Source organism: Miniopterus natalensis, chromosome 2 (assembly GCF_054644295.1).
Source record: "Miniopterus natalensis isolate mMinNat1 chromosome 2, mMinNat1.hap1, whole genome shotgun sequence".
Classification (NCBI taxonomy): domain Eukaryota; kingdom Metazoa; phylum Chordata; class Mammalia; order Chiroptera; family Miniopteridae; genus Miniopterus; species Miniopterus natalensis.
The window spans coordinates 11148912-11176713 of NC_142082.1; the positions used below are offsets into that span (position 1 = coordinate 11148912).

The following is a 27802-nucleotide window of genomic DNA, read 5'->3' on the forward strand; positions in this document are numbered from 1 at the left end:
AGAGGAAGGGAGAGGGAGAGAGAGAAACACTGATGAGAGAGAAACATCCATTGGCTGCCTCCCACACGCCCCCTACTGGGGACCAAGCCTGCAACCCGGGCATGTGCCCCGACTGGGAATTGAACCCGTGACCTCTTGGTTCATGAGTCGACGTTCAACCACTAAGCCACACGGGCCAGGCTGGAAAGACAGAAATGTCGATAAGAGTCACTGTTGTCAGACTAAGGAGATGGCTTCTCCCTGTGGGATGTGTGGAGTCGCTGAGTAGGTACAAGCAGGAGAGTGGAGGCCTTACATTTGTTTTCAGACGGATCACTCCGGCTTCAGGGTGGGGGGTGAATTTTTGCAGGATTCTGGGAAGGGAATGTCAGCGAGACTGGAAACAGTGACACCATATAGGAGAAGACTGCAATGTCTCAGACAAAAGAGAGGCCTGAGACCCTGAATTAAGTCAATGATTATAAAGGGGGGGGGGGGGGAGAAGGAGTTGGAACTATAAAAGGAATATTAGGAGCTGAAAGCATCAGCAGAGTTTGGATGCTGGCAGAGGGGTGAGGAAGCCAGAGGATCTGGCACGGCCGCCAAGCTTCTGGCGTGAACGACGTGATGGGTGTCAGGGCCATGAACTGGTCTGAGACACGGCTGAGTCACGGCCTGGGGAAGGAGACGGTGGTGAATTCAGTTTCCGATGTGTTATATTTGAGGCGTCAGTGGAATGATCAAGAAGCTACGTTTGGCAGGGAGATTATGTCTGAAATTCACGGGGTAGGTCAGGAGTAAAAACACATTTGGAAATTTCAATATAGAGGTCACAGGGAAGGTCATAATCATCAGCACAGTGGATGAGATCACCCACGGCAGAAGTCAGCAATTTCCTTCAAACATGCAACCAAGGCCAGGATGGGGGTAAGAGAGACAATAGAGAAGAGGTAAATAGGGTAGGAGGGAAGAGAAAGGGGTAGGGAAAAAAAAAAAAAAGTAGCCAGTAGAAGGAAAAAAGGCTGCATCTAACACATTCTGGCCAAGCAGACCATTAATTCTGTGCAAGTACTGTGGCTTTGTTTTTAATATCCCTTCCTAGGTCACATAGCGTATTTACTGGCCTTTTTCACCACAGCTGCATTTCAAACAGGTTCCTTCAGGAAACAATTTACAGTGATGCCCAGACCTTTTTTTTTTTTTAAGATCAGCCTACTAAAACCACACTATTATTACTGGAACAAAATTTATTTCTATTCAACGAACATGTACCGGACTAAGTACACCAAGGATATAAAAATGTGTAAGACATGCTCCAAGAATATTTAACCAGGATTAAAGACCCAGAAACAAATAGCCAGGATGATCTTTCGAAATGTATATCTGACCATATCACTTTACTTAAAAGTTTCTGTGGCTGTGACCGCTAGTTGGCCCCCAATATTTCCTTCTTCTAACATGGTTAAAATGCAAACAGATTAGGGCCATGTAACTAAGTTCTAAGTGTAAGTGGAAATGGCATCAGCAACTTCCAAAAAGTGTCCTTAAAGAGAAGGACATTGACTACTACTCCTTTTTCTTACTTTTTCTGGCCTGTTGGCTGGAATGTTGACGTGATGGCTGGAACCAGAGCAGCCATATTAGGCTAAGAGGTGACCTTGGGAATGGAGGCTACACCTATCAGAGCAACAAAATAGAAGAAGCCTGGAAACTGGGCAGCTGTGGCCTAGCTATAGACTTTGAATATACAGATTAGTTAAATAATTACTTTGTTGTTTGGTGGCTAACAGCCAACCAACACCCATTAGTATGACAATTATAACAGAAGCATGTCTACCTTCAGCTCCATCTATCTAACTTTGTATCTATCCGCCCATCCATCCTGATGTCTAAGTCTAAAGTACAACTAGGACACATAACAGATTTAACACAAGAAATATAATGCTCATCCAGTGTAAAACTAATATTTACCAAGTGAAAATTCAAGTATTTACTAATAGACACGTTAATATTTAAAAAAACCATCACACTCAATAAGTTTGCAATATTAATAAAAAGACATAAAATCCATTCTTCAGACATTGGTATTATTGATTTCCAACGTTAGGATGACTTTACTAATATTTTCACTTACTTCTTTCGAAGGATTCATCGGTAGTGTAAAGATAGTTTTCCAATACGACCAGACAAACATTGCAAAAAGCAGATGATATGCAACCAGGCACACAACTAAAGTGAGAGAAACATAATTACCACCGTGATATGCACACTGGCGCTCACAAACAATCTGCTTGTTCTAAAAACGCCAAAATTACCCATTATAAAAAATTCATTTTATTCTGAATTTTTAACATTAATTTTTATTATTGTAAAGAAGTTCATCTCTATCATACCGAAATAGGTACAACTCAATGAATAAATGTTTACACCTAAAGCCAAGAGCTTTTTTAAAAAAAATCCCTAATAATGCATAATTAGATCTATGACCATGATTAGTGCCCTCCCACCTGCAGACAGGCCCATCTATTGGCAAAACAGCTCCCAGGGAACTTTCCTAAATTGCAAAAGTGAGCAGTTACGCCTGCAACTCCAAATAATAAACACAGCCTTAAACAAATGTCAAAACGTTCAGGCTTAAAGAACTTGGCTTCACAAAGCGTAGCAAGAGCGGCTCCCACGTGAGAAGCCGTTTGCCTCCTGGCTCAGCCCCGGTCAAATCCGCTGGCCCCCACTGTTTCAGTGACAACACATCTAAACAGAGAACCATCTGGATGAAGAGCAATGTTGTCCAACGGAAGTTCAAGCGTCTGATTTACCAGATGGGGCAACTGTTACAAAAAGCTTTCTGGTACTTTTTTTCAGGTAACACATATAAACACGCTCGTGTGGTATTTTATTCTTGAAGCACTATGCGAATGTAAAATGTTAGTTTTGTATACAGGGACAGCAATTAATTCTGGAATATACATTAATACATAACAACTCTGTGAGATCCGGTTGAATAAAACATGCTGATTTAAAATACAGCATATTTGGTATTTTAAACCGTTAGTAGCACTTCTAACTTTTTAAAAGAATAATACTCATGCTTATAGAAGCATTAAAAATTAAATTATCCATTACGGCATGAATCAGTGTGAGATAACTAGAGCCAACGATATTGTCCATGAATTATGTAGGCGACACGGGTAAGGGGTAGAACAGGAAGCTGCTGATATTCCCGTAGCAGGAGGCTCTCTGACTGGAGCCAGGAGGACCCCTGGCACTGTGGTGGCCGTGTGGGGGCAGATCCGGGCCAGTGTCTGCCAGGGCTGTGTGGGGGCCGAGGAACGGGACATCTTCAACCCCAGCTCGTCTCCCCATTCTTAAAGAATTATTTATTTACCCCGACCCGATCAAAGTGCATTCTACTTGCTTTTACAAATGATTTTTAAGATTTTATATCTAAAACCATAATAGAATAGATTTTACCTTGTTCCCCAATGTTTTCCATGGATACTGTAGAAATGAAAAGAAAAAAGAGAGGAAACAGGTTATGTGAAGCAGCTGGCAAGCACAGGGCCTGACGGAGAGAGGGCACTAGGTAGGTTAATAACTGGATTCCCCTTCATACCCACATCCTCTAAATATTAGTTCAAGTTCATTTAGGAGAGCTGAGCACTGTGGAGAGGGTGGAGGGAGACGAGGTCAGGCCCGGCGCCCACACAGAAAACAAAGCCTGCCAGCCTTGCGCCTCGTGGGTCTCGCTCCTAGAGAACCAGCGGCTCTCTCAGCCCCCCTTCCAACTAGAGTTCAGATAAAAGCATTGTTTTCCAGGTTATTCCACTTCCAGAGGCATTTGTTGTTGTTGATAAGCTGTCAACCACCTAGTTAGCGCTCCAAAAAGAAAAACACACACGTTGTGTCCATGCCACACACTCCAATTCCTCTAAGTGCCAGTTCTTGTGCCCGATGACTCATTGCCCCCTACCTATAATGAGGGGCCCAGGCAAGGTGCCAGAGAAACTGCCATGCCTTAGGGGCCGCCGTAAGTATCCCAAGGTGGCAGCCAGATCAGCACAGGGACGGCAAAGCTACAACAAGCTGGGACAAGAAACTGAATGTAGTAACCCAGGCAGCTTTCTGAGCACCGGCACTGGCTACTTGTGTTTCTCATTTGGTCTTCTCCTCCATGAAGGTCCCGTTTAGATCGCTTGTAGCAAAAGATATGACTGCTCATTTATGTATTTCTGTTCCTGTTTGGCTTTTGAAAGGGGTACAGTCCTGGGATATATAATTTCATTGTCTTAAGCAGCACTGGGATCAGAGGGTCATGTTCTGAGGGATTTTTAAGATTACCTGACCCAACAATAAAGGTAAAGTTAAAAAGCAAAAAGAAAACATACTTCATAAGCAAAAAAGAAAAAAGGTTTTCTGATCCAACCAACCTCCTTTCCAAGAGAGCTACTGAACGTCGGTTTAGGCATTTCTGGAGGAGCAGAAGCCCGCAGTTTGGGAGAGCAGCCCATTCCTGTATTAGATTGCTCTAAGAATAATTATAAGATTATTGTGCTGAAGTTAGCCTCTTTGTGGCTTCTACGCTTCCAACCTGTAGCCATAAACAGAAAATCTAAATGACAGACCTTCACATACTTAAAGTTGTGCCTCCCTTAAAAACGTTCTCTTCAAGCCCAAATACACGACTTCCAGATCTCTCACCAACCTCGATGAGGCTCCTTCCTAGGCTCTCAATTCCCTTTAACATTCTGATCCCCAAAACGGACTGGCAGACGCAGATGAACTCTGACTTACAAATGGCCTGTCCCACAGGTTTGCTTGTAAATCAGAGGCTGGAGGGTCAGAGTTCACTTTCTCAGAGAATCCCTGCAGTGGTTGGTCTGAGGACTGGAGAGGCCTAGGCGAGCCTGTCTATTAATCTGACCCAACCCCACCCTAGATGCATTTCTCTCTAGGCACTGACTTCCCAGCCTTCAAAAGTGCTCCATAACTGACTGCAGCTCTTCCTCAGATCAAGATTTCCAATCCTTCAGTGGAGCTAATCTAAAGAATTGGAAAGGCAATTTGACTCCATTTGCACATTTACGTATGAACGACCCTCATGAACGACCCTGAAGGACCATCAGAGGTGCTGGTGTTTTAAAGAAAATGTATCTGCTAACCCATGATTCTAGCTGTCAGAATTGAAAAAAACAAAGCAAAACAAGATGAAATTTAAAAAGGAAAACGTACAGTTAGTATGAACTGATAATCTTTTTGACCTGGACCACTACCTTATTGCCTGATATGCATTGAAAGACATCATGTTAAAGGCTATTTCTTCCCTTCATAGCTCATTTTTCTCTAAATGACTTCAAAATCCACAGATGCTCTATTTTTTCCAACTAAACAAGTTATATGCATGGACATGGATGCATGCCTATGGTAAATAATTCCAATAACATTTATAGAATAAAATGTGAAAGTTCAAAAAGGCTGCGTCAATTATACCCCCACAAAGATTCTGAGCCTGTGCAATTTCCTATAAACATAAAAATCTTTACCTTCTGTCGATAACTTAGGTAAAAATAAAAATCACTGTTTTAGCACTGATTTCCCTGATTACTGGTGAAGGGTGCTTTTTTCTCTCTTCCCTGACTGAATTACCATTTCCTTAAGTTTACATCTCTTTTACTTATGGAGAGCTTTTGATATTATGGACAGAAATCCCACGTGTGTTACTTATGTTGCAAATACAGTTGTGTATAACTACTTTCAAATGATTTAATATATACTAGCAAAATCTGTGGCTTATCATGATTAAATAACAGTATCAAAATTTTCAAATTGACCTATGTCACTAACAGATACATGGTCTCTACTTTCGTGAGGCTGAGGACACTAATGTTCTCTCAAACATGTAAACCTACGCGTCAGCAAGTCACCTTGTAATTTTCAGTTCAGCAGAACTGTCAATTTCAACATTTCCTTTCTCACTATAAAAATACACCAAGTACAGTGCTATTTTCAAATGCAAATGTTTTTGTTTTTAAACGACTGTGGAAGAAAAGGTTGCAATTTACTCTTGGGGATAAGAGCACTGCATCATTACCTGAAATATTTACAATTTGTACAATGGGTGATCATCTAAATACATATAATAGTAACACGGTGGGTCACTATTTTAATTTTCATTTCAAAAATTTATTTGTCTAATTTTATTTTGGATTAGCCTAATTTATTTCTGGTCCATGGCCTACAATGATAACATTTTAAGATTTAAAGATTTCTAACTTTCCAGTATACTTCTGGAACTTAAACTCTTCCCAGATTATAGATTAGTTATAGTGCAGCTAGAAAACAAGGACCCTGACTTGTTAAGATCCTAAGGAATTTCAGCATTTTCTTGGCACTGATAGTGCAGAGAGAGAGAAAAGTGGGAATAGAACATTATCACCATTTACCAGGGATGATGCTCCTGTTTGCCAGGAGCAAATGAAGGCCTTTAAAGATTCCTCTTGGAACCTGGAGCCACTGTGCATACAGCAAGGCTGGTAGTTTGGGTTGCCGGTTGTTTTCTGGGTCCCCTTTCTGCCTAATCCCCTCCTCGCTCACTAATCACTTCTCTGAGAAACAGAATGGAGCATTAGAGAAAAGGCTGGATTGGTTCAGAATGGTTAAGAGCGATACTTTTTGTTGCCATGTTGATCCTTATGAAATCCTTGTGTAAAAACAAAACAGGTAAAACCAGAGCTGAAGAGTGAGACTGTCGGTCAAGGTAATAACCACTAATATACAGAAGGATGACAGACTGTTTCTTGATCCAACTTGGCTTGAACAAAAATAACATCTAAAACTTCAGATGGAAGATACGCTTTCATAGTAGATTTTTAAAAATGAACTTTCCCCCTTAAATTAGCAAAGAACAGTTACATAATTGGCCGCTAGAACAATTTGGTACTCTCGCTGCAAATGTGTATTGCTGTGACCTTTTTATTTCTTTTCTTAATCAGAATTTTCTTTAACTTGCCTTCAAATTGAAACTCCCTCTTTTGGAGGAATAATGTACTCATATTGCACATACCAGCAACTCCTCTGTCTAAAACCACTACACTGTTTCCAAACTGAGTCTGGCCCAGATACATCTTAGCACCATACATACAGCCTGAGAATGGAGAGAACCAGAAACAAAGACGTGGTTCTAATGAATGAGTCTTAAGGATACTTTATAGCCAGGCTCTATTTTTTTCTGCTTCTGTGTAACTCACTTATTGAAAACATTCACTGACTATGTTATATTTACCCTGTTGAGGATAAATTGATAAAGAGGCGGTGTCCCTGTGATCAAAAAGCTTAAAGTTTATGAGAAATCACTTTAGTTAGAAGTTAAAACTAACTGAAAAAACAAAACAAAAAACCAGGACAGAGTTATTAAATATTTTCAATTAAGGGATTAAGAAGTACAAATTAGTAGTTACAAAGCAGCCACTGGGATGTAAAGTACAGCATTGGGAATACAGTCAATAATATTGTAATAACTACGTACGGTGCCAGGTGGGTACTGGAAGTATCGGGGGGAACACTTTGCAAAGTATATGATTGTCTAACCTCTATGCTAACACAAAACTAATACCAAATAGTGTTGAATGTAAACTGTAATTTAAATATAAAATAAAATTTAAAAAGCATTTCCAATTAATCACAAAAGCAGCTCAGATTCAGAAGATTAAGGCAAAAATAAGTACAAATATGCTCAACCTTCTCCTGTCCCAACAAAATCTCTCCTTCGACCTCATGCCTGTAGCTGCCATCCCACTTCTGGCCCTTTTGCAGGAAAACTCCCTTTAACAATCATTCAAATGCACCGTCTCTACCCCCCTCCCGCCCTCCTGCTTTCCCCACCAACCCCAATGGGTCCCTCACCCCAAGCATCTTGCTGCTACCACTCCGGCCAGGGTCACCCGCACCCTCACGCCTCGCTCTCCCACTCAGCCTCCTCTAACAGGGTGAGATAAGCTCTGTTTGAATCACTCTGTCCTACAGCCAGTGAATTCTCTGCCTGAACTGGCCAGGGGAGCCCCCTGAAGAACAATCCTTTGTCCTTTCAGCTACTTTCCCAGCTCTAGTTCCTGGGTAATGTATTAAGATCAGAACTTGGGCAGTATGAGGGGGGCGAGAAATCATCCCATGAATGCCCGGCCGGGCGTGGCTCAGCAGTCGACCTGGGATCCAGGCGATTGGGGTTCGATTCCCAGTCAGGGCATATGCCCGGGTTGTGGGCTCGATCAATGACTCTCTCATCATTGATGTTTCTATCTCTCTCTCCCCCTCTCCTTTCCTCTCTCTGAAATCAATAAAGATATATTTTAAAAAAAGAAAAAGAAAAGAAATCATCCCATGAATACTGGTGGCATCACTGCCAGACCATTTTAATGGCAGGCCTAAGAAAAATAGATATTCAAATTGATATTTCCAGTTGAATTCTAACAAATTAGGAATACTTTTATTCCTAACAAATATCTTTAAATTTATTTCCTTTAGAATAGATCTTGTTAGATGGGCCAGGTACAGAAACCCTAGTACAGAAACTCAGTACAGAGACTCACCAGGGCAGGAAGCTCCGGATGCCTAGCAAGGGATGAAACTGGGAAAACAAGAACCTCGTCCCCAGGGTAATCTACCCTCCCTCAGCATGTCCCTGGCCAGGTGCTTTAGACCCCCTGAGGGTTCCTCCCTAAAGATAACATCTAGGCCTCAGCTGTATTTCAGCTCCAGGCCCAGATAAGCAGGGAAACCAGACAAGGGGCTGCTGTGGCTGCCTCAGGACCAGACACATGGACTAATGACCCCCTGCCCTGGCACCGACTGATCAGTGGAGACCACACCCTGAAAGAGCACCCCTGGAAAGCCGGTGAATATTCTACTGAGACTCTCCCCTGAGACCTCCCCTAAGATTTCCAGCTGCAAGAGAGAGACAAACAGGCTCAGGATAAAGGACCCAGTGCCCGCTCCCCACCACGGGAGCAGCCAGCACCATCTCCTTCCCCCTCTTCCTTGCTGGGGTCCCCAAGAGACTTGCAACCAGGGGAGCAATGGGCAGTGGCAGCTCATCCCGGGCTTACCCCCTAAACTTGTCTCCAAGGCCCCCTTCTCTCTCTCTGACTCCTCAGTGAACCAGAGCAGCCCAGCCTCGGTTCTCCTGTAGCCCTTGGTTCTCCTGGGCGTCTTCTACGCCCTTCCTTGGGTCACTGCCCCAAGTGATGTTTTCGCTGCCATCAGGGACCCAATACCCTTTGGCTCGGTGCTGTGTAGCCCTTCCCTTTGATCTCTCCACCCCCTTTTAATAAATTTAATTTTTCTTTATTCGCCGTCTGAGATGGCTGTTCAGCCTGCCTGCGCACCACCAACCTGAACCTTTCAGAGCTACGTACATTTTTTATTTTTCTTACATTTTTAAGTCTTTCTCACACTGTTTTCCTTGGTAATCCTCGCATGCCACTGTGATTTACTGACAACTGCAGCCCCGTCTTCTCACTGCCCACAGCTCACAGGCGCCCCCTCTCGTGCCGGGGCTCAGCATCTCGGGGCTCTCTTGCTTCGTGATGATGCCGACACTGTCCCTCCCTGGAGCCTCTGCACCTGCATTCAGCCGGGTGGCAGGACACCTGGACTCCAGGCCAATCTTCCCACCCAGCATGGGTGACCTTGGTCATGACATTCAGCCGACCTGTGCTTCAGTTTTATTGTTTAAACAAAAATGTGCACTTTATCTTAAAGGCTCCTCTGGCTCTAAAATGATCTTCAGTCCTACTGTGATGTGTTAGAAGAAAACAACACTTAAAAACCTCGGGCAAAGGTCGCCCTACAAATACATTTATCAGGGGGTTTACAGGAACTGTTTTGTCAAGGACAGATAAGTAGCTCAGGGTAGAAACAATGAGTAAGGAGAAGGCTTTGTGGATGAAAAGGGGCCACACGCTAACCTGACAAGCTCAGGGGAGCCTGCATGGCGCCTTACACACTCAGAGACCCCAAGAAACAACACAGGATGGTCTGAACGAAAACTTCCTAAAAGGGAGTCATGGCAGGTAGTCATGTCCTAGGCCCGTATCTCCCACGACAAAGGTCAGTCTCTACCTTAACTGAGCCTGTCTACTGTCTTTTTGCATCTACAGTGACGTGCCTTTGGAATATCAGAGTGATCCGATCCCCCTTTTCCAGACCCCTCGGGGCACAATTTCCCACCAGAGCAGGAGACAGAGAACCCCTCATTGATAACTCATTCCCCTCATTCCCTCTCTATGTGCTGTAAGTGTTCATTATTAACTATCCTGTGCCCACCAATGTAAGAGAGGTATGTGTCTCTCCACTTTACTTTTTATCCGATCTGAGGTTTTCCCTCTTTGCTTTCTCCCGCCCCCCTAATCCATCACCAATGGATTTCATGTAACCCTGTAACGTCTTCCCCTTCCATTCTGACGTATAAAATGAGAGGTACAACTGCTCTTTTCTGGAGAATTTTCTCAATCCATTGAGATTCTGCATCCTGGCAACTGTCATCAGTTAGGCTCAAATAAACTGGTTAAAATTCTCTACAGGCCTGGAGGTTTCTTACTTTGACAGCTTCATAGCATAGAGCTTGGACCCTGAACACACAATTTCCGATTTGAGGTCCCCCGGTTACCATAAAAGCCAGATCTCACATTCCTAAGGGCCCGAACCACAAACACGGTGCCAGGCAGCCTACATTCCTCACTGCATCCCACACAGTTCCTTAAAAACTCGCTCTGCAATAAGAAACCACGATCTCTTTGAAAATGTAACTTCATGTCAAACCCTCCCACGGCTTTGCACAGGACTGACAAGCAAGTGCAGTCTCCTTACTTAAGCCGCAGGGGTAGAGGGTGATCTGGCTCCTACTTACCTCTCCAGGATCACGTCTCATCGCCCATTCCCCTGCTCACTAAGCCGCAAGCAGGCTGGCCTTGTTTCTAGAACACTCTAGCCCTTAGTGCTTTCATCCCGGCTGGGGAAAGAAGTACGTCGTGCATTTTTTAGCTTTCAGCAGTGCTACAGTTCTCTGCAGAGTGAAATGTCAAGTTGATGGGAATAAATTGCTGGGAGACCTTTTGAGTGAGTAAGCAGAAAAACGCAGGTGAATTATAATGTGGGGAAGTTAACGAGAAAACACTGAGCCAGGGCATTTTTAAACAGTGCTTTCTTTTCCCACTCCACCCCCGGTGCACCCCACCTTGACTTGGCCAGGTTCTGACAGGGCCTGATATGCACCAGAATCTCAGTATGAGGGGGGGCTGTGTAATTTGGGGAGAAGCAGGACTTTCCAGGTGGTTTGATGCATCCCCCCTGCGTCCACCCCAGAATTTATATCTAACAGACTATACTGATCTAAACTACGTGCTGGAAGTGACCAAACCACCATGGAAAATGGTCGAGGAATTAGTGCAGACCTTTTCCTGAGGAATGACGCAATGGAACATCAAAGGCAAAGGCGGACCTCAGGAAGCCAGGCGATACAAGCCAGGACAGAGGAAGTCCCCCACAACAGGTGATGCTCCAGAAGGTTACACAAGTCATCTGTTATTGGGTGCTGAGGCCTCGGTATTAGCTAGCCATCAAAAGCTTTTCTAGTGCGTAACACACCGGAAACAATATGACAAAATTATAAACGAACAGTATCACAAAAATTCGCTACTTTGTGTTAAGGGGAGCCTTTCGAGCTCGCAACAACCCGGCTCATTTCCTCCCGGCCACAGCGGACAAGGGGCTGCCCGCGTTCCCTTCGCCTCTCAGCTGGGCTGTAAAAGAGCAGGCACTCATCACGCCCCAGGTCTTCAGCGATGGCCCCTGATTGTCATTTTGAAAGTTGGGAAGACAGTCTCACAGAGGTAAAACAAGTTTTCTAATGGATGACATTGAAGTCACATCATCAGATGGAGCCAGGATCTGTCTGACTCCAAAACTCCTTCAAAGCATCCACGCGGCCTCCCAGGGCCTGTCCTGTCTGGCGTCCCAGACTGTGTACCCCTCTGGGCGGCTGCTCCTCCTCTGGTTGCTCCCACATGCTGGCCTGCATTTAATACCTGCTACTTCTGATTAGGGATGCTCTGCAGTCCTCTTTCTGTCACCCCTCCTCCACCAACCAGCTTAAACATAACCTGGAAACAGATCATTTTACCAGCTTTGGACATAAATAATTCAAATACTCGTCATATTTCAGGGCAGTGCTTGGAGCTGGGCCTTCTGAGCTCTCAGTTCAAGAACTGGGGTTAAGAACAGAGCGTTGGGTTCCCGGGGCAAGGGTTCCGGTGATAATAGGAAGGAAGGTCAGGAGATGGGCAGGGGTTTCCTGACCTCCCTCCTCACCAGCAAAGGGAAAGAAAGACCACTCTTGAGGTTGGTCCTGCCCAGACACACCGGCATATCCGCCACCAGCATAAATGGGCAATAAAGGGAGATGGAACACAGACCTGTCCTGAAACGGTAACTTGTAATTCCCACCATTATCAAAATCTTCCAAATCAGAAGTATTTTTCCCTCTCTCTCAACATTTCTTTAGCAAGCTGACCAACACACTGTCATTTTAAAAGGCTCTACTCTACGGAAAAGGGCAGGTAAAATCTGATGTACCCGACTGAAGGCTGCGAACACACGCACCGAATGCTCGTACTTCATCACGCGGATTGTGGGTCTCCCAATGTACCGGCCTTGAAAGGGAATGACTCTGCCTCAGGACTGTGGCTCTGAGAACCTCACTGCCACTTCCCCTTGGCAAAGAGAAAGACGATCCCGAGTCACTGACTGCGAAGCGGTGCAGTTAAATAAGGCAATCCGACCTGGGGGCTGGTCCCTTGCTCTCAGGGTGCTCATTTCAAAGCTTACTCAATGGAACCCCGCAATCCCTCGGTCTCCAATGAAAACAGAAGAGACTCCCCAAGCCAGCAGGTGCGCACCTCAGTGCAGGGGCGTTTACTTGTCCTGTGAGACAGACGGTGTGGGTCCTCCCTCTTCCACACTGGGCTAGGCTCCATGCAAGTCCCTGCAATGCCTGGATCTTTCCAATTCCACCCCCCTTCATTTCCAATTCCAGATGCCCTTGGGCCCCAGAGGCAAAGACTGACTCCTCAGGACCATGAAGGTCTGGGGGGGCCACCCTCAGCCAAGGTCTCTACCTGGCCCCTGCATAGAGGTTGTCTGCTACCAGGGATGGGTCAAATGGGGATTTCAGATCCCGACCACATTCCCCTCATAGTCAGAGCCAAGTTTTTAGAATTGGAGGGGTCTTGATGATCTTGCCCAATGCAGCTATGTATCTCTCTTATGTATGTAAGTATGTGTTTATTTATTGGTAACTAGCAGAATCCCTCTTGTATTTTGGTTATTTCATCATTTAAAAATATGTAAGATCAGATGGGAACAATTTTTGTAGTGTATTTTTTAATTGTCCTTAGACCGGTCTCTTATTATCTGGTATACTCAGAGTTATCACAGAAGGCAACACTGAGAGTGCTTTCTGTTCAGTGCTGAACATTAGCTGCCTGATTTATTACATAGAAAAACGAATGCTTCTCCAAGGAAACAGACATCCTTCTAAAACCACCTCGCAGGCTTAGCAGCCACATGCTGAGCTGCTCTATGATCAGAGTGTATATAATAGAGCACACATAACACTTAAAAAAAATTAAGCCCATATTTCTAGGTTCATGTAAATTATCTGACGCTTATGTGGTACTCCAGAAACTGTATAAAGCTGCAATTCCAACCTCTGTGCTTATGATGCTCATCAGAATAGAAATTACAGCGGCACTCTTGAAGGGATGACTTAAAAGACTTAAAACACTGCCACCAGCAACGGTCACCGCGGTACAGCCCCGGGTCACAATATCCACGAACGCCTGCGAGGGAATGCAGCTCTGCCGGGCTCACCCTTCCTTCTGTCCTGGGTCACCGGGAACAGCTATTTCCTTTCATAACCTCACTGTCATACATTCACGGGGTAAACATCTCACGCACACAGTCCTCCTTAGATCTCAGCCTGAATCACAGTAGGGCTTTTCCTTCTAACTTGCAGCAAATCAGCCCCTCACCCGGGACTGCATTTACCACAGCGCTGGCAGACTGGCTGACGGGAATCGTACACACGTTCAATCGCAGCGAAAGCAAATCTGCCATCATCGTAAACTGCGGCCTGTAGATGAAAGATGGGCACCACCCCGCTGTTAGACGCAGTCCGTTATAACAGTGCAGCATTACACAGACGCCACCTCATTCCACGCTGGATGCAGTCATTCATTCGATGCAAGAAGTGTAAGAAGCTGTCCACAGAAATGAACGAGACAGTCATCCGTAGGGTCTGGACCGAACCTCCTCCTCGGCTCAGTGTGTGGGCTGCCGCTGGTTTCCTGTCTGGGTCTCTCCCCCAATTAAGTGATGTTTGCTTTCTTTTCCTAGAACCATTTCACTTACTCTAGAGCTGCAAGCGATGCAAATACCTTGCAATTCCTTCGTGGCCTGGGTCCAGTCCCTGTGCTGTGGGTAAGGGCCGGGTTCATGATGAATAACCAGGGTTACTGGCGCAGCCACAGAAGCAGGGATGTCTCCCCCGCTCCCCCACTGTGTGCACCAGGGACACCTGCTGACATGTTGCTCTTTAAAAAGACAAAGTTTCTACCAGTCAGCATTAGTGCCCTGTCACTCAAACACTGTTGTTAAATTTTAGACTATGTACAATAGGCTAGCAACTTTTTTTTTAACTGATTATTTTATAAGTATATTAGGGCAAAAAATTTACATAGTCTACATTATTCTTCTAAACTGTCAAGTGGATTCCATAATTAATTTTGTCACCTAAATCCTTACGACAGATGATTGTGTTCCATGTCCAGAAAGAAAAAAAGGGACTTGATTGTTCTATTTGTGTATCAGTTTGCTAAGGCTGCCGCAACAATGTACCAGAGACCAGGTGGCTGACACAACAGAAATGTCCTTGCCCACAGTTCTGGAGGCCAGAAATCCTAGGTGAATGTGTGAGCCAAAAGATTCACGTCCCATGATGCTTGAAATGTCTGCTGCGCTCACAACAGGCTCAGTCAGACAGGTCCCAACAGCACTCACTCCCGTCAGAGTATGTGCCCAATGAGTTGTCCTGCATCAGGCACCAGGACCAGGTCACGGCGCTCACGAAATTTTCTGTAGATTATCCCCAGAGGATAAGAAAATTAAGCTTGCCTGACAGAGAAAGCCTTTTAAATTTGGAGGGAATGAATTTGGATATCCCAAGATACAGTGGGATATGTGGAGTGGATTTTTTTTGTTTTTTTTCTTTAACCTTTTAAATTAAATTCGGGGTGTTTAGAGTATCGTCAGTAACAAATTGAAAACAAGAGTACAGTGGCCACGTTGTTAAAATGCTCAGTCTTCACTTCACTAGCCAAGTGAGTAGATCTGTCAAAGTTGATCCCTCCCTCCTCCTCGCTACCTTTCCCCGGAGGCCCCAGGCTCCTGGACACCAGGCCACCCTGGCTCTCCTGCCCCTCACCAGGCCGCCCTGGCTCTCCTGCCCCTCACTCCTCCCTGGCTCTCCTGCCCCTCACCAGGCCGCCCTGGCTCTCCTGCCCCTCACCAGGCCGCCCTGGCTCTCCTGCCCCTCACCAGGCCGCCCTGGCTCTCCTGCCCCTCACCAGGCCGCCCTGGCTCTCCTGCGCCTCACTAGCACCTCTCCTCAGACCTCCTTGCAGGCTCCTACTCATCTCAACTCTGGATGTTGATCATCCTTGGTCTTCCTCTCCGCTTAATTTACATTCACTCCTTTGGTGGGACAAATGTATCCCAACGTTAACTCTTTAAGTCCATTTATATGCTGAAGACTCTGAAGTTTATTCCTCCAGCTCAGACTCTCCCCGAACAGCAAACTCATAAATGCCAACTGCCCATTCGGATCTCTCCCTCAGTGCCAACACCTCGGCTCCGGCCTCAGGCCGCCCTTCCCCGCCACCCGGTGCTGTTCCACCCCCAGCCTCTGCATCTCAGCCGATCTCTCCTCCTCCGGTTGTTTCGGCCAAAACGCTGGCATCCTTTGGACTCCTTTGTTTCTTTCACAACTCACAGGTCTGTCCGGAAACTCTGTAGTCTCTGCTTTGCACGCCCCCCACCCCACCCCACGGTGTGACGCCTCCGATCCTCCCCTGGACTGACGGGGTGGCCCAGATTTCACAGCGGCCACGGTGACCTTTTCAAACAGAAGTCACAGCATGTCACCCAGCAAGGTCCTCATCTCCCTCCAACCACAAAGTCTCCCCAGTGGCCCATGAGACCCCCTAATCTGTACCTTTCCTCACTCTCTGACCTTGTCACCCTCTTCCCTGCCCCTTGCTCGCTGCAGTCTGTTCCAGCCAGTGTCTCCTGATGGTCCTCCTCCGGTGCACTCGCAGACCTCCGGCCTCTTTTTGCACTGGCTGTTCCCTCTGCCTGACACCGGCATCGTGAAAACGCTGGGCATCTTCGGGTCATTGCTTAAATTTCATGACCTCTGCTCCTCACCCGCCTCCACCAACGTATTCACAATTTCAACATCCCACCGCATTCCCACCCCGTGCCTTGCTTGGGCTTTGTGTCGTAATGTTGATTACGCTCTGACAAATCATAAAAGCTACTTACTTAGGCGTCTTACTTGTTTCCCCGGCCCCCAACTAGAATGAAAACCCCAAGAGAGTAGTTAATAAATATTTTTCAATGAACGAATAAATTAAGAGTATTCAATAAATGACAGATGGTTGGAATGCATTCGGTTCTTGGATTTCATACTAATTTGTAAAATGCAAGTTTTGGGAGGGTGTATAATGAATCACTACTCTCTACCCCGTCCAACGGACGCACTGCTCCCGGTTCTGAGTATCTTAGTTTTTAGTATGGCCTAGTCCTGGAACCAGCCGCATTCGTTTAAAATGTTCTATAATCAAACCCTTGATTGAGTCAAACTGGTGTCTGCCCTGCATCGTTTCACAGTCGCTGGCTCCTGAACAAGGCCTGGTTAGTCACGGGTCACAGTGAAGCAGAACCAGCCCTTCCTGCCTCCTTCCCAAGGCGCATCCCATGTAGCCGACGTCCTGGTAAGAAATGTGGTCACAAGCCAGCCCCTGCAATTTCCGTCTGCCTTTCACTTTGAGGCTCATTGCTGAATCTTTCACTTTCTCATAAACGGTGCCGGGGCCTCTCACTGGGCTCACCCCCAGCTGCTTGGAAGCAGGCGGCTTTGCCAGGGAAGTCCTCCCACGGGGTCACACCGCTCCAGAGCCTGCATTTCCCATCGCACCGGCCCTCAGCCCCCACAAACCCGGTGGAACGCCACGCTTCAGGTTCACCTGCCTCTAAAGGGTCAGCGCCACAAGCCCGTCCGACTTTTAAAACGCCTCATTCTAAACATATCCTTCAAATATGGCGAACCCCCCTTTTTTTACATTATGCAATCAACACAGAAACAGAAGTGTAATTTTATCTACATATAAGAAAACAGATTAGCATGACAAAGCACTCCAGTTTGCCAAATTTCACTGGATTATAATCAAATGAATCTATGAAGTTCTTGGAAATGCATGAACTGCTTTTCGTAAGGATTGTATCTATTATACGACGAATGTGAAGATACGCAAACTACCTTGAAACTACTGGGCTCTCTGGATATTTGATTTTAAAGGACTTAGAGAAACAGGTGTTTTGATTACTGCCTGGTGTCTTGGTGATGCGCGCCCCTGGATACCGGCAACGCCGATGAAATCATACAACGGGGCCGAGTTAATGTGCGTGGAGCGGGAATGCTTAATCCACACTCCACGTGAGGAGAAATTTCAGGATAGCACGGAGAAACGCTGGCAAAGAAACAGAACTCACCCGTCTTTACAAAAGCACTAGTCCTCCATTTGCACTTTTCCAATGTAATCGACAACATATCTAAAATGATCTACTGGCACGTATGCAGTTTAGAGTGGATGGAAGTGCTAAGATAATAAATGCAGCATATTGTTGTGCTCAAGAGTGCCTCCCAAATAAAAATGGATTTTTATCCCCTCAGCCTTTTGGCTGAGATCAAGTGTGAAAATGGATTTTGTAACACTTCAGGAACTAATACTTATGATTGAATTTAAAAGGCACAGTCAGACGAAAAGCCAAGTTGGGAAAAATACTACACAGTGTTTCAAAATGTGGCATCATTTGTAAAGGAAAATTTCAGGCAACCATAGCTTGCTACTTTATTGCCACCATATGCTTCTTAGGAAATCAGGTCATCTACCACCTCCCTGCTGCCCTCGCTCCACCCCCTGCCCTGCCAAATGCCACCCCTTTCCACTCTCAGCATTTGACTGAGACACCAAATAAGACATTACAGTACAATTTCTCTTAAAGGAATTAGCAAAAATATCTCAACAATTTTCTAATGGACTATTAAGAAAATTAATTCAACTATGTTATACTTTTGGTATCAACTCTGTGATACACCTCAACGCTAATATTAAATTATAGGATTCCACACACTATTAAAACTGTCTTTCCAAATGAGGTTTGGAAAGCTGGTTTCCCACCAGAGATCATTAAGGGTCTATGCCATGTTCCAATCTAGCATTCTGCAAGCCAGACAGGATAGTGTTTCTACAGTCAGAGAGTGCGCTGGAGTCTCGGGGGCCCCATGAACTCATCACTTCCTAGAGCAAAGAGGCTGAGCGATGTGATATAACCCTCAAAGTAAATGAAATCATCAATGTAAGTGATAAAATGTTGTCATGGTTTCATGTTTCTGAGAAGAAAAGCCACAAGTTTTCTATCAAGACGCAAAATAAAGGCAAGTGAAACATTAAAAAAAATTAGTGAGATTGTCTCATCGAGAACTCATCCTTCCAATTCTCTGGAAAGTATCTTTTTTTTTTTTCTTCCTACCATGCAAGCCAAAGAGATCAAACACCTGCTCTTGCTGAAGCCTGTTGCCTGGGACGTGGGCACAACCTGGGTTCAGCCGGCTGGAGCAGCTGGAACCATCTCTACAGAGCCAAAGGGAGCGGGGGTGGCTTCAGGCTCCCCGGTGGCAGGTCCCCAGGGCCAATGGCCATTCCTCTGGTACAAGGTCAGCTCCACTCCACCGGCCTCTCTTGGCTCCTGCCCATTTCCTAAGCGAGTTCTCCAGTCTCCCCCCGGGTGCACTGAGCTGCCTCGGGAAGTTTCTGCACCAGGCTCAGCTTCACCCTCCAAGTCAAGGGCCCCGTGCAGGGGGCCGAGTAAAAGTTGCCCCAGCATCGGGCAATCGTGAGGGAGCCGAAGCAGCCACCTAGACGGCAGCAGGGGCAAAAACTGCTGGTCACAACCTTGCTCTGGGGTATTTATAGGTGGGAGGATTTATAACACAATTAGAAATTCATGACCACGGAAGTGCTCGTCATCAGCTCTTTCTATGCTGTATTGATTTGTTTGTTTACGCTGGGCCGGCAACCAACTCCCAGGCTCCTAGCAGAGGGGTGTTGTTTGCTATTCCTGCCACTGTGCCACGAGTGGCCTCCTGAAAGGCAACCACCTCTCCCCTCTCCTCACGCCCAAGCCGGACGGAAGGTTTCAGGGGTTTTTGTTTTTTGTTTGGTTTTTCTGGGGTCCCCCCCCACCCCGGAGGCAGTTTTTTTTTTTTTAGCTATTAGGAAAAGCTCTCTATTGAGTTCTCCTCTAAACATCTCTGTGGGTGGAAGTGCCTGGCACGACGGGTCCATAAATGCTTCTGAATGAAGCCTACTCCAACCTTCTGAAGCTCACCTTTCTCTAACCTTGTGGAGATGCACCTTCTCTGGAGACAATTAATTATCTTGATTTAAGAAACCATCCCTTCAGCTTCTGTTTAATTACCAGGAACACCCGAGCAAGTATTTCATTTAGTGGCATGGATGACAATCTCAGTAAGCAAATGAAAGCAAATTTTTTTTTTTAACAACAAACTTTAGTTTAAATTGAGTTTTGATTGCTAGATCCTGTTCACTTACCTAATGACTTTATACAGTTTCTTGCTTTCATATTAAAAATGGGTTGAATACTTAAAAATCAAAGTGATTAATTCATTCAACAATTATTAAGCACCTCTACTAAACACCGTGATATTTTACATGTTATCTCTAATAGGATTTAATAGCAAACAATAATGCTGCATTACCCAATATATCAAAAGAAAACAATTTTTTCTGACACAAAGGAACCAAGATAGCATTGTGGCAGGCGGCGGGAATGGCACCGGGTATTAGTCCGGTGGGATCAGACCAGACTTGGGTTCAGCAACCTCCGTCGGTACCGGGGTTCTGGCTAGGAAAGAAGTCAGAGCCAAGACCCAAACTATTAAGAGAACATTTATTTCGTTAATCACAGACGTAGAAGTAATTCCTAGAAGAAATGGGCTTAGGAAACAAGTTATAAGAGGCAAAAGAAGGGCCCCAGGAGCTTGGGAGTGAGGAAGCTGATGCTAATGCTAACGCTAACTCAGGGGGCAGGCAGGACGTGCTCCCAGGAGTGCACTGGGTCCTCTGCCCTAAGGGTTTTAAGGGAGGAGATTTTAGGGGAGGTCCCAGGGGAAGAGCTCATTAAAGCATTCAGCAGCTTTCCAAGTGTGTCCTTTCAGGATTGTGGTGTCCACTGATTGATTGGTGGGCACCAGGGTGGGGGTCATTATTCAACGCAGCTGGTCCTGAGGTTGGCCATGGCTGGTTTTGTTGCTTTTCTCGGCCTGGAGCTGAAATACAACTGAGGCCTAGATATTACCTCTAGGGAGGACAGGACAGTATCTCTAGGGTCCAAACCACAGGACCAGCGATATGCTAGGGGAGGAAAGGCCACCCTGGGGGCGAGGTCCCACCCTACAATTGTCCTTTGCTAGGCTTCCAGGGCTTTCCATCCTGGTGACCTTCTGTACCTGGACCATTGTCCTTGCTCTGCTCATGTCTGTCTAACTGCCCACCCCAGCATTAACCAGTCTTCTACTTTCCCAGGGATCATTTATATTAAAGTCAAATGGCAACACAGATCAAGAAGATGGAGCATATCATATTTTATACATTTAAGTTTTAGATTTGAAGACATGTTCACAGAACTTTAAATCTTCAAAATGTTTGATAATATCAAGAAAAGTCACAGAGGTAATATACTTTGCATCATTACAGTCAACAAGAAAAAATGTCTTAGTGTTTCACACATTAAATGTTTCCCATGCATCGGTTTTCTATGGATGTGTCCTTCATCTCAATTAAGAGTATTTTAACAATACTCTTATTATAGATAGTAGCTTGTGTTCCTAAGATCACCTGTTTTTCCTTTAAAAAGGTTTAATGTCCTGCATAATTCTGTAAATGGTAGTTCCAATACCAAGAACACACTGCTTTGTCTGTGTGGCTCATTCATTTCATGATAAAAGGCAACTTAGAGCCCCATTCAGTCTCCATCCTTGAGCTTGCAATAGCCTTGAATTAATGGTAGACCATGGCTTAACAGTATCCAAGTATAAGGTTTTATGCATTTTACCCTTGAGGGTATTTGTTTGTTTAAAAGAAGTAAAACATGAGTGTATATCTCCTAAATTGACCCCAAGTATGTAGCCTAGTTCTTAAATGTCTTCAATAATCACTGTGGAATATAGGACGCTGCAAACATCTGAGATGTTTATCCATAAAGACTGCAAAACTGTGAGTAAAACCCCAATGTTCTAATGGGCTAACTTCTAACACGCTCCAGGGTCAGGAATCTATTGCCCACGGGCCAGGTCTGGCCTGCCAACTATTCGGGTAAGTAGAGTTTTACTGGACCACAGCCACACCTATTTGCTAAAGCATTGCTAAGGCTGCTTTTCTGCTACAACAGCAGAGTGGAGCGGTCATGTGCTGCTTAATGAAGGGGATACCTTCTGAGACACGCAACGTGAGGCCTAGCCTATTGCTCCTCGGCTACAAGCCTGCACCGCATGTCACTGTACAAAGCAACATGAGATTAAATCAAGCACAAGAGAAAATGACACACGGTTAAACAAGGGTGCGAGTGTGGAGGTTTCCTGTACTATTCTTGAGACTTTTCTATAAATTTAAAAGTAGAGCCCTAGCCGGTGTGGCTCAGTGGCTAGAGCATCGGCCTGCGGACTGAAGGGTCCTGGGTTCAATTTCCGCCAAGGGCAGGTACCTCGGTTGCAGGCTCCATCCCTCACCCCGGTCGGGAGGCAACCAATGTCTCTCTCTCACTTCGGTGTTTCTCTCCCCCCCCCTCCACTCTCTCTGAAAAGCAATGGAAAAAATATCCTCAGGTGGGGATTAAAAAAAAAAGTGTAAATTTGAAACTATAACAAAATAAAGAGATTTAAAAAATAGTTAAAACAAATTTCAATGTTACCTTCTTCAATAAGCGAAGTTAATACAATGTCTCCCACAGTGGATCTGTAAGCCATGTAAACCATGTCTGGTATGCCCACTGGAGCACGCCTGAGGCTGCAGACTGCCTTTACTCCCTCTAATTCCGTGGCCTAAAGTACCAGCTGACAAATTTTACCCTTTGGCTTTATCTTACTTTATGGAAAACAAGCTAACTGATCATTAAAGGGATCAAAAGACTTTAAGACAGAAGAAGCTGGAGTTGAGAGAGCGGGAGGGAGAGGGAAGGAAGGAGGGGAGGAAATAATAGGAATAAAGTTAATCGACAAACGAGACGAACACGTTCTGAAGGACCACAAGCATTAGTAGTCCTATTTTCGCTTTTCTCTGGCAGAACAGAAAGAAAACTTACCCCACACCTTCATACAGGTACCTCCCATGTCCTTTCTATATATACATATTCCAAGAAGAGATATGAGTCTATTTCTATAAAATACAGACATTACGCAAACATTATGCTAACTGAAAAGGTGCCTAGAGAGCCACACACATCCACATTGTTAAATATAGAAACGAACTGTAATGAGAATCATTATCTCCGGTTTCCAAGGATACCAGGATAAGCGCTACTCCTAAATTGCAGTTCACTCAGCAAAGGGCACCGAGTAATTTATATTCAGGGTCATCTCCAGCTGAGAGCAGATGTAGGAGGCGGGCCAGGGTCAATCACCCCGATTGTTCCATTCTGTTCCTTACCTAGTCCAGGTCCCAGCCCCTGACCCCCCCACTCCGGTCCCAACCCTGGCCAATGTTTTATAGGTGAAAGAGGGAAGATCTGATTATAAATAGCAACTTCCAAGAGGAAAAAAGAATCCACAAAGGGCAGGGCAGTCTGGGCTGTGATTAATGCTGGGGGGGGGGGGGCTGGCATTCACTCCCAATTGCTTTGTTTGTGAAAAGGAGGGGAGGCTGGTTTTGTGTGTCTGCCTACCAGTCGCCATCTTCGAATTGTACAGTTAATTTCCATTTCCCACTCAACCCAAGGGACCCAAGCTTGTAGAGCTTACCGCTCCTGAACTGCCATCGTCTCTAGAATCAAGTTCATTCTCAACTTGTTCTGTCTTCCGGACTCTGGGATCTAGACCTTTCCATAGAACGACTTGCTATTTGTTTCTAAAGCAATAAAAACCACATTCTGACAACCTCAGAGGCACTGCTTCTGAATCATGCATTGGTTCATTCAAAACCATTCACGGACTGCTTTCGAGGTGAGAGACACTGCACCAGGCGAGGCAGGAAGAGAAGCGATACAAGGCTTCACTTTTGATCACGAGGCAGGGTACCAATAACAGGCCGCGTGACTCAGGCAGCTTAAAAAGACATATTCCCCCTCTCAGTCAAATGTTCACTTGCTAAGACAGTGATGTGGGTTTCATGGATACTTTAAACTTATCTTAAACATACAGAAAGCATACAGGGTGGGGCAAAAGCAGGCTTACAGTTGTTTATCTGGAAAGAGACGCGCAGGTTTAGGAAATAACACAAGAATAAATGCGCGAGCTCACAACTGGAAACCTACTTTTGCCCACCGTGTCTATAAAAAAAAAAAAATCATCCAGACATAATAACAGTTTTCCACTTAGTTCCACCCCCATCACCTGTCTACCCAGTACAGGGAGACCTCCCGTGGCGCCTCAGCCGGGGGAGGGGGAGCCGTAGGGAAGGAAAGCTCTCCGGGCCATCACAGGACTTGAGACATTGTATCGGGCTAAGCTTCTTAGCCTAATGTGACCAGACGAGAGAACAAGGTGCCTGTTTTCATGGCCACGCCGCCTGCCTGGCACCTCCCTCCTTTGCAGTTACATTAACTGAAACAGTTCGCTGCTTTGAAACACCACAAAGGTCTCCGATTGTTATGTAACATACACCCAGGAAAGGCAAGTTATTGTAACATTAACAGTTCATAGAGAAGTCAGACCTGTTCCTGAAAACGTTCCTCCCGGGCATTTCGGAGGGCGGTAAGAGCATATTTAGATGCACTCTCTTCCCGATTTCAGTACAACCCCACCCTTTTGTAAAAAACAAACAACACTTTTTTTTTTTTTAAACTGAAATATTTCTAAATTCAATCGACAAAGGAATAATGTCAACTTCTAAAACTACATGGAATTGCACGTGAGTCCCAGCTCGCTTAAACGTCAGTCATCTCTGTGTATTATTCTGGCACCTACCCTTTCTCAGAGGGGCAGCATTTGGAGAGGAGGCGGCTTTGGACAAGTTTCTGTGCCCGAATCCTGAAACTCTGAAAACGCCTGCGCTGGGGAGGGTCGCCCGAGCAGGCCGCGGTCTGACCTTTCTCCCTGCCCCACCCACCTCAGGCTCGGCGGCGCTCCCTTAGGGCAACAACGCAGACACTTTCCTGGGTGTACCCCCAAACAAGCGGCGTCCCCAGGTCGCCGGCGGGCGGCGCGCGGGTCGGCTTTCTCAGGACCCCGGAGGCAGGAGCCCGCTCACCGCGAGGGACCGACCCCGCCGTGCGCCGCCCGCTCCGTTGCCCATTTTTCAATCTTCAGCATGGAAAGCACCTTACCCAACGGCCCGGGAGCCTAAAGCAGGGGCTTGAGCCGCTTGGCTTTCTGGATGAAACCCCTTTTCTGTCCTGGTAACGCCTACGCTGTGCCCCTGTCTCCAAAAAGCACTTCCTTGCGGCGCCCCCCCCCCCACGCGCCCGCCCCCCGCCGAGTGTCCGGCGGGTCCTACGCGCCCCAAAGGCGGCCAAGACGCCCCTGGGCGCGGCGGCAGGTTTTTAAAAAGTGGATTAAGGGCACCAGAAGGGGACAGCTGTGACACCGAGCCACCCCACCCCCCTCCGCGGTCAGGTGCGGCTGCGATCCTGGGCCCGGCGCGGGGCCCGCAGCCTCCCGCCCCGGTGCAAACCCGGGGCCAAGGTGCGGGTGCGAGGTGGCGGGGGGTGGGGAGGAGGGGGGCGCTGGAGCGGGGTGGCCCGTCCCCCGGGGCTGGCGGGGAATAGGCTGCCCCGCGCTGCGTGCGGCCGGGTGCCAGCGGGAGGGCAGCTGGTCGGCGGCGCCCGGGGTCCCCGGGGGGGGGGGGGGCGGGTGGGCGCGCGGGGATCCCCAGCGCCGGGCTGGGCGGGCGCAGGGCAGGGGCAGGGGCCGGGGCAGGGGCAGGGGCAGGGGCAGGGGCAGGGGCAGGGGCAGGGGCAGGGGCCGGGCAGGGGCAGGGGCAGGGGCCGGGCAGGGGCAGGGGCCGGGCCGGGCCGGGCCGGGCGCACTCACCGACGCACAGCTGCACGGCGTAGGCGTAGTAGGACCAGCCGAGCAGCAGGCTGATGAACAGCACGGGCACCCAGTACAGCGCCCGCCGGCAGCGCCGCCTCGCGCCGCCCGGGCCCGACGGCGCCATCTTCCAGCAGCGGCCCCCCGCCCCCCGCCGCCCGCGGGCCTGGGTCCGAGGCGGGCTGGGCGCGCCCGGCGTCCCCGGCGGAACGGGCCCGGGGGCGGCGGCCGGCTGCGCTGCGGCCACTGCCGCCGCCGTGGCGCTAACTCCCCATCCCGCAGCCTCCCCGCGCCGCGGGCTCCCGGCTTCTCAGCGCGGCCGAGCGGGGCTGCGGAGGAGGCGGCGGGAGGCGGCGGGAGCCCGCGCCCCGCCCCCGCGCCCCGCCCCCGGGCCCCGCCCCGCCCGCCGCCGCCTCCCCGCGCGGCGCCCGGCGCCCGCTCTCGGGCGCTCGGGGGCGCCCACGAGGCCCCGCGCCGCCGCTGGGGCCCCGGAGCCGGTGAACCCCGGGGGCGAACCCCGCGGGGCGGGTGGGAGGCGCCGCTCCGGGAGCGGGGGGCGGGGCGGCCGGAGGGGCCCCTGCGCGCGAGCGGCCCGCGGGGACGCGGGGGATGCGGGGCGGGGCAGACCGCAGCTGGCCTTGGGCGCGGGACCCCGCCTGCCCGAGGCGGGTGGACAGCGAGCCGCCCGCCCGGGCCCCGCGCCGGGGGGAGCCTTGGGCGCCCGGGCCCCAGGCCCGCTGCTGCGAAAACCGCCGCCTCCACTTGTGGCTCCGGGCGTGCGGGCGAGCGCCCCGGCGGGTGCGGGGTTGGGGCGGGGCGGGGGGTGCGCCGCGAGGTGGGGGTGCGGGGCCGTCTTCTGGCCTGGAAGAGGCTGGGGACTGAGGAAGCAGCAGTTTCGCTTGAGATCCAGGGAGCACCCGAGTTAGACACCCGCACTGTTTGCTCGGAGAATTTAAACTGCCTTCTGCTGGGGCGCTCGGCGATTCCGAGAGCCGGGTCCCCGGGGTCCTCGCTCCCAGCCATTTCCGCGGGGCCGAGCTGGCGCAGCGCTGGCTCTCAAGTGCTTGTTGAAAATCCTGGAAGGGATCCTGAAGGTAATTAGACCAAAGGCCTGGATTTTGATGGATGAAACGGAAAAGATAGAAATGCTTCTGCGAGCTCCTGTTATCCCTCCATCTGAGCGCGACCGCGCCCGGCTCCGCGGGAACCTCAGTAAGTGTAGCGCCCCGAGTCGTGTACATAGTTACCATGAGTCGTGTACATAGTTACCATGAGTCGTGTACATAGTTACCATGAGTCGTGTACATAGTTACCGTGCGCGCTGGACAGTGTCCCCCGGCGCCGGTGGGTATGTATGTGCTTATACATGGTATTACTTCATGTTCATGAAGAGAATGAAAAGATAAAGTAGGGGGAAAAAGCACTTATTTGCATAAATTTGGTCAAAGAAATCTAAGCTCTTGTGTGTTTGACATTATCTTTCTGTGACTGGATTAAGCTAATCTTCTCTCCTGAAATAGCTACTGTATTACATTCACATCCCAGGTCTCTCTGCACATCTATTCAAAAATGCACGGACTTGAAATAATGGCGATGAGAAAATTCCTGGCCCAGGGAATCTCTTTCCGTTGCTGCAGCACCTTTTACCCTCTACCGGATTCCCTGCAGGGTAGATGAGTATAAATATACAACTTCCTTAAAAATCTTAACTTTTCCCACGGATGTTACCCCTATGTTCCCAATCAGAACAGACTGAAAACAAGAAATAAAAGCCCGGCCCAGGCCCGAACCGCCCTCACAGAGACAAGCGGGCCCGTGACTGAAGCGCGTCAGGACTGCGGTGACATAGGAAGGAAGGGTGCCAACGTCCCACAGTGGGAAACGGTGCCGACTGTGCCTCTGTGTGGCGGGTGCTTTGCTTCTAACAGTCGTGCGGGGTCCTGAGGTCAGAAATGCAATAGCATTCTACACAGTTTTCACGTCTTTTACCCTTTTGGGAAAATACGCAGGTGTGACATCTGTGCAGGAGGCTACATTTTTATTAGTTATCTGAAATGTTGCTTAATTGTTCAGACGTATTATAAATACTTGTGGGATAATCACCACTGATTTTTAACCATTTTTAAGAGGATTACTGTTACTGAGTTCTCCAAGGGTATTGCTCTTCTC

At 47.7% G+C, this 27802-nt stretch overlaps 1 protein-coding gene across 1 annotated transcript in view; it reads right to left on the minus strand.

Annotated features, from left to right (window-relative positions):
* The window catches only part of ZDHHC2 (zDHHC palmitoyltransferase 2), a 50426-nt gene extending 24662 nt beyond the window's left edge, over window positions 1-25764 (minus strand). The window contains exons 1-3 of the mRNA XM_087814128.1: window positions 25634-25764; window positions 3451-3477; window positions 2114-2208 (exon numbers count right to left, since the gene is read on the minus strand). Coding sequence (XP_087670254.1) covers window positions 2114-2208; window positions 3451-3477; window positions 25634-25760 — 249 coding nt within the window. The 5' untranslated portion in view covers window positions 25761-25764. The remainder of the gene's footprint in view (window positions 1-2113; window positions 2209-3450; window positions 3478-25633) is intronic.
* Window positions 25765-27802: the final 2038 nt, after the last annotated feature.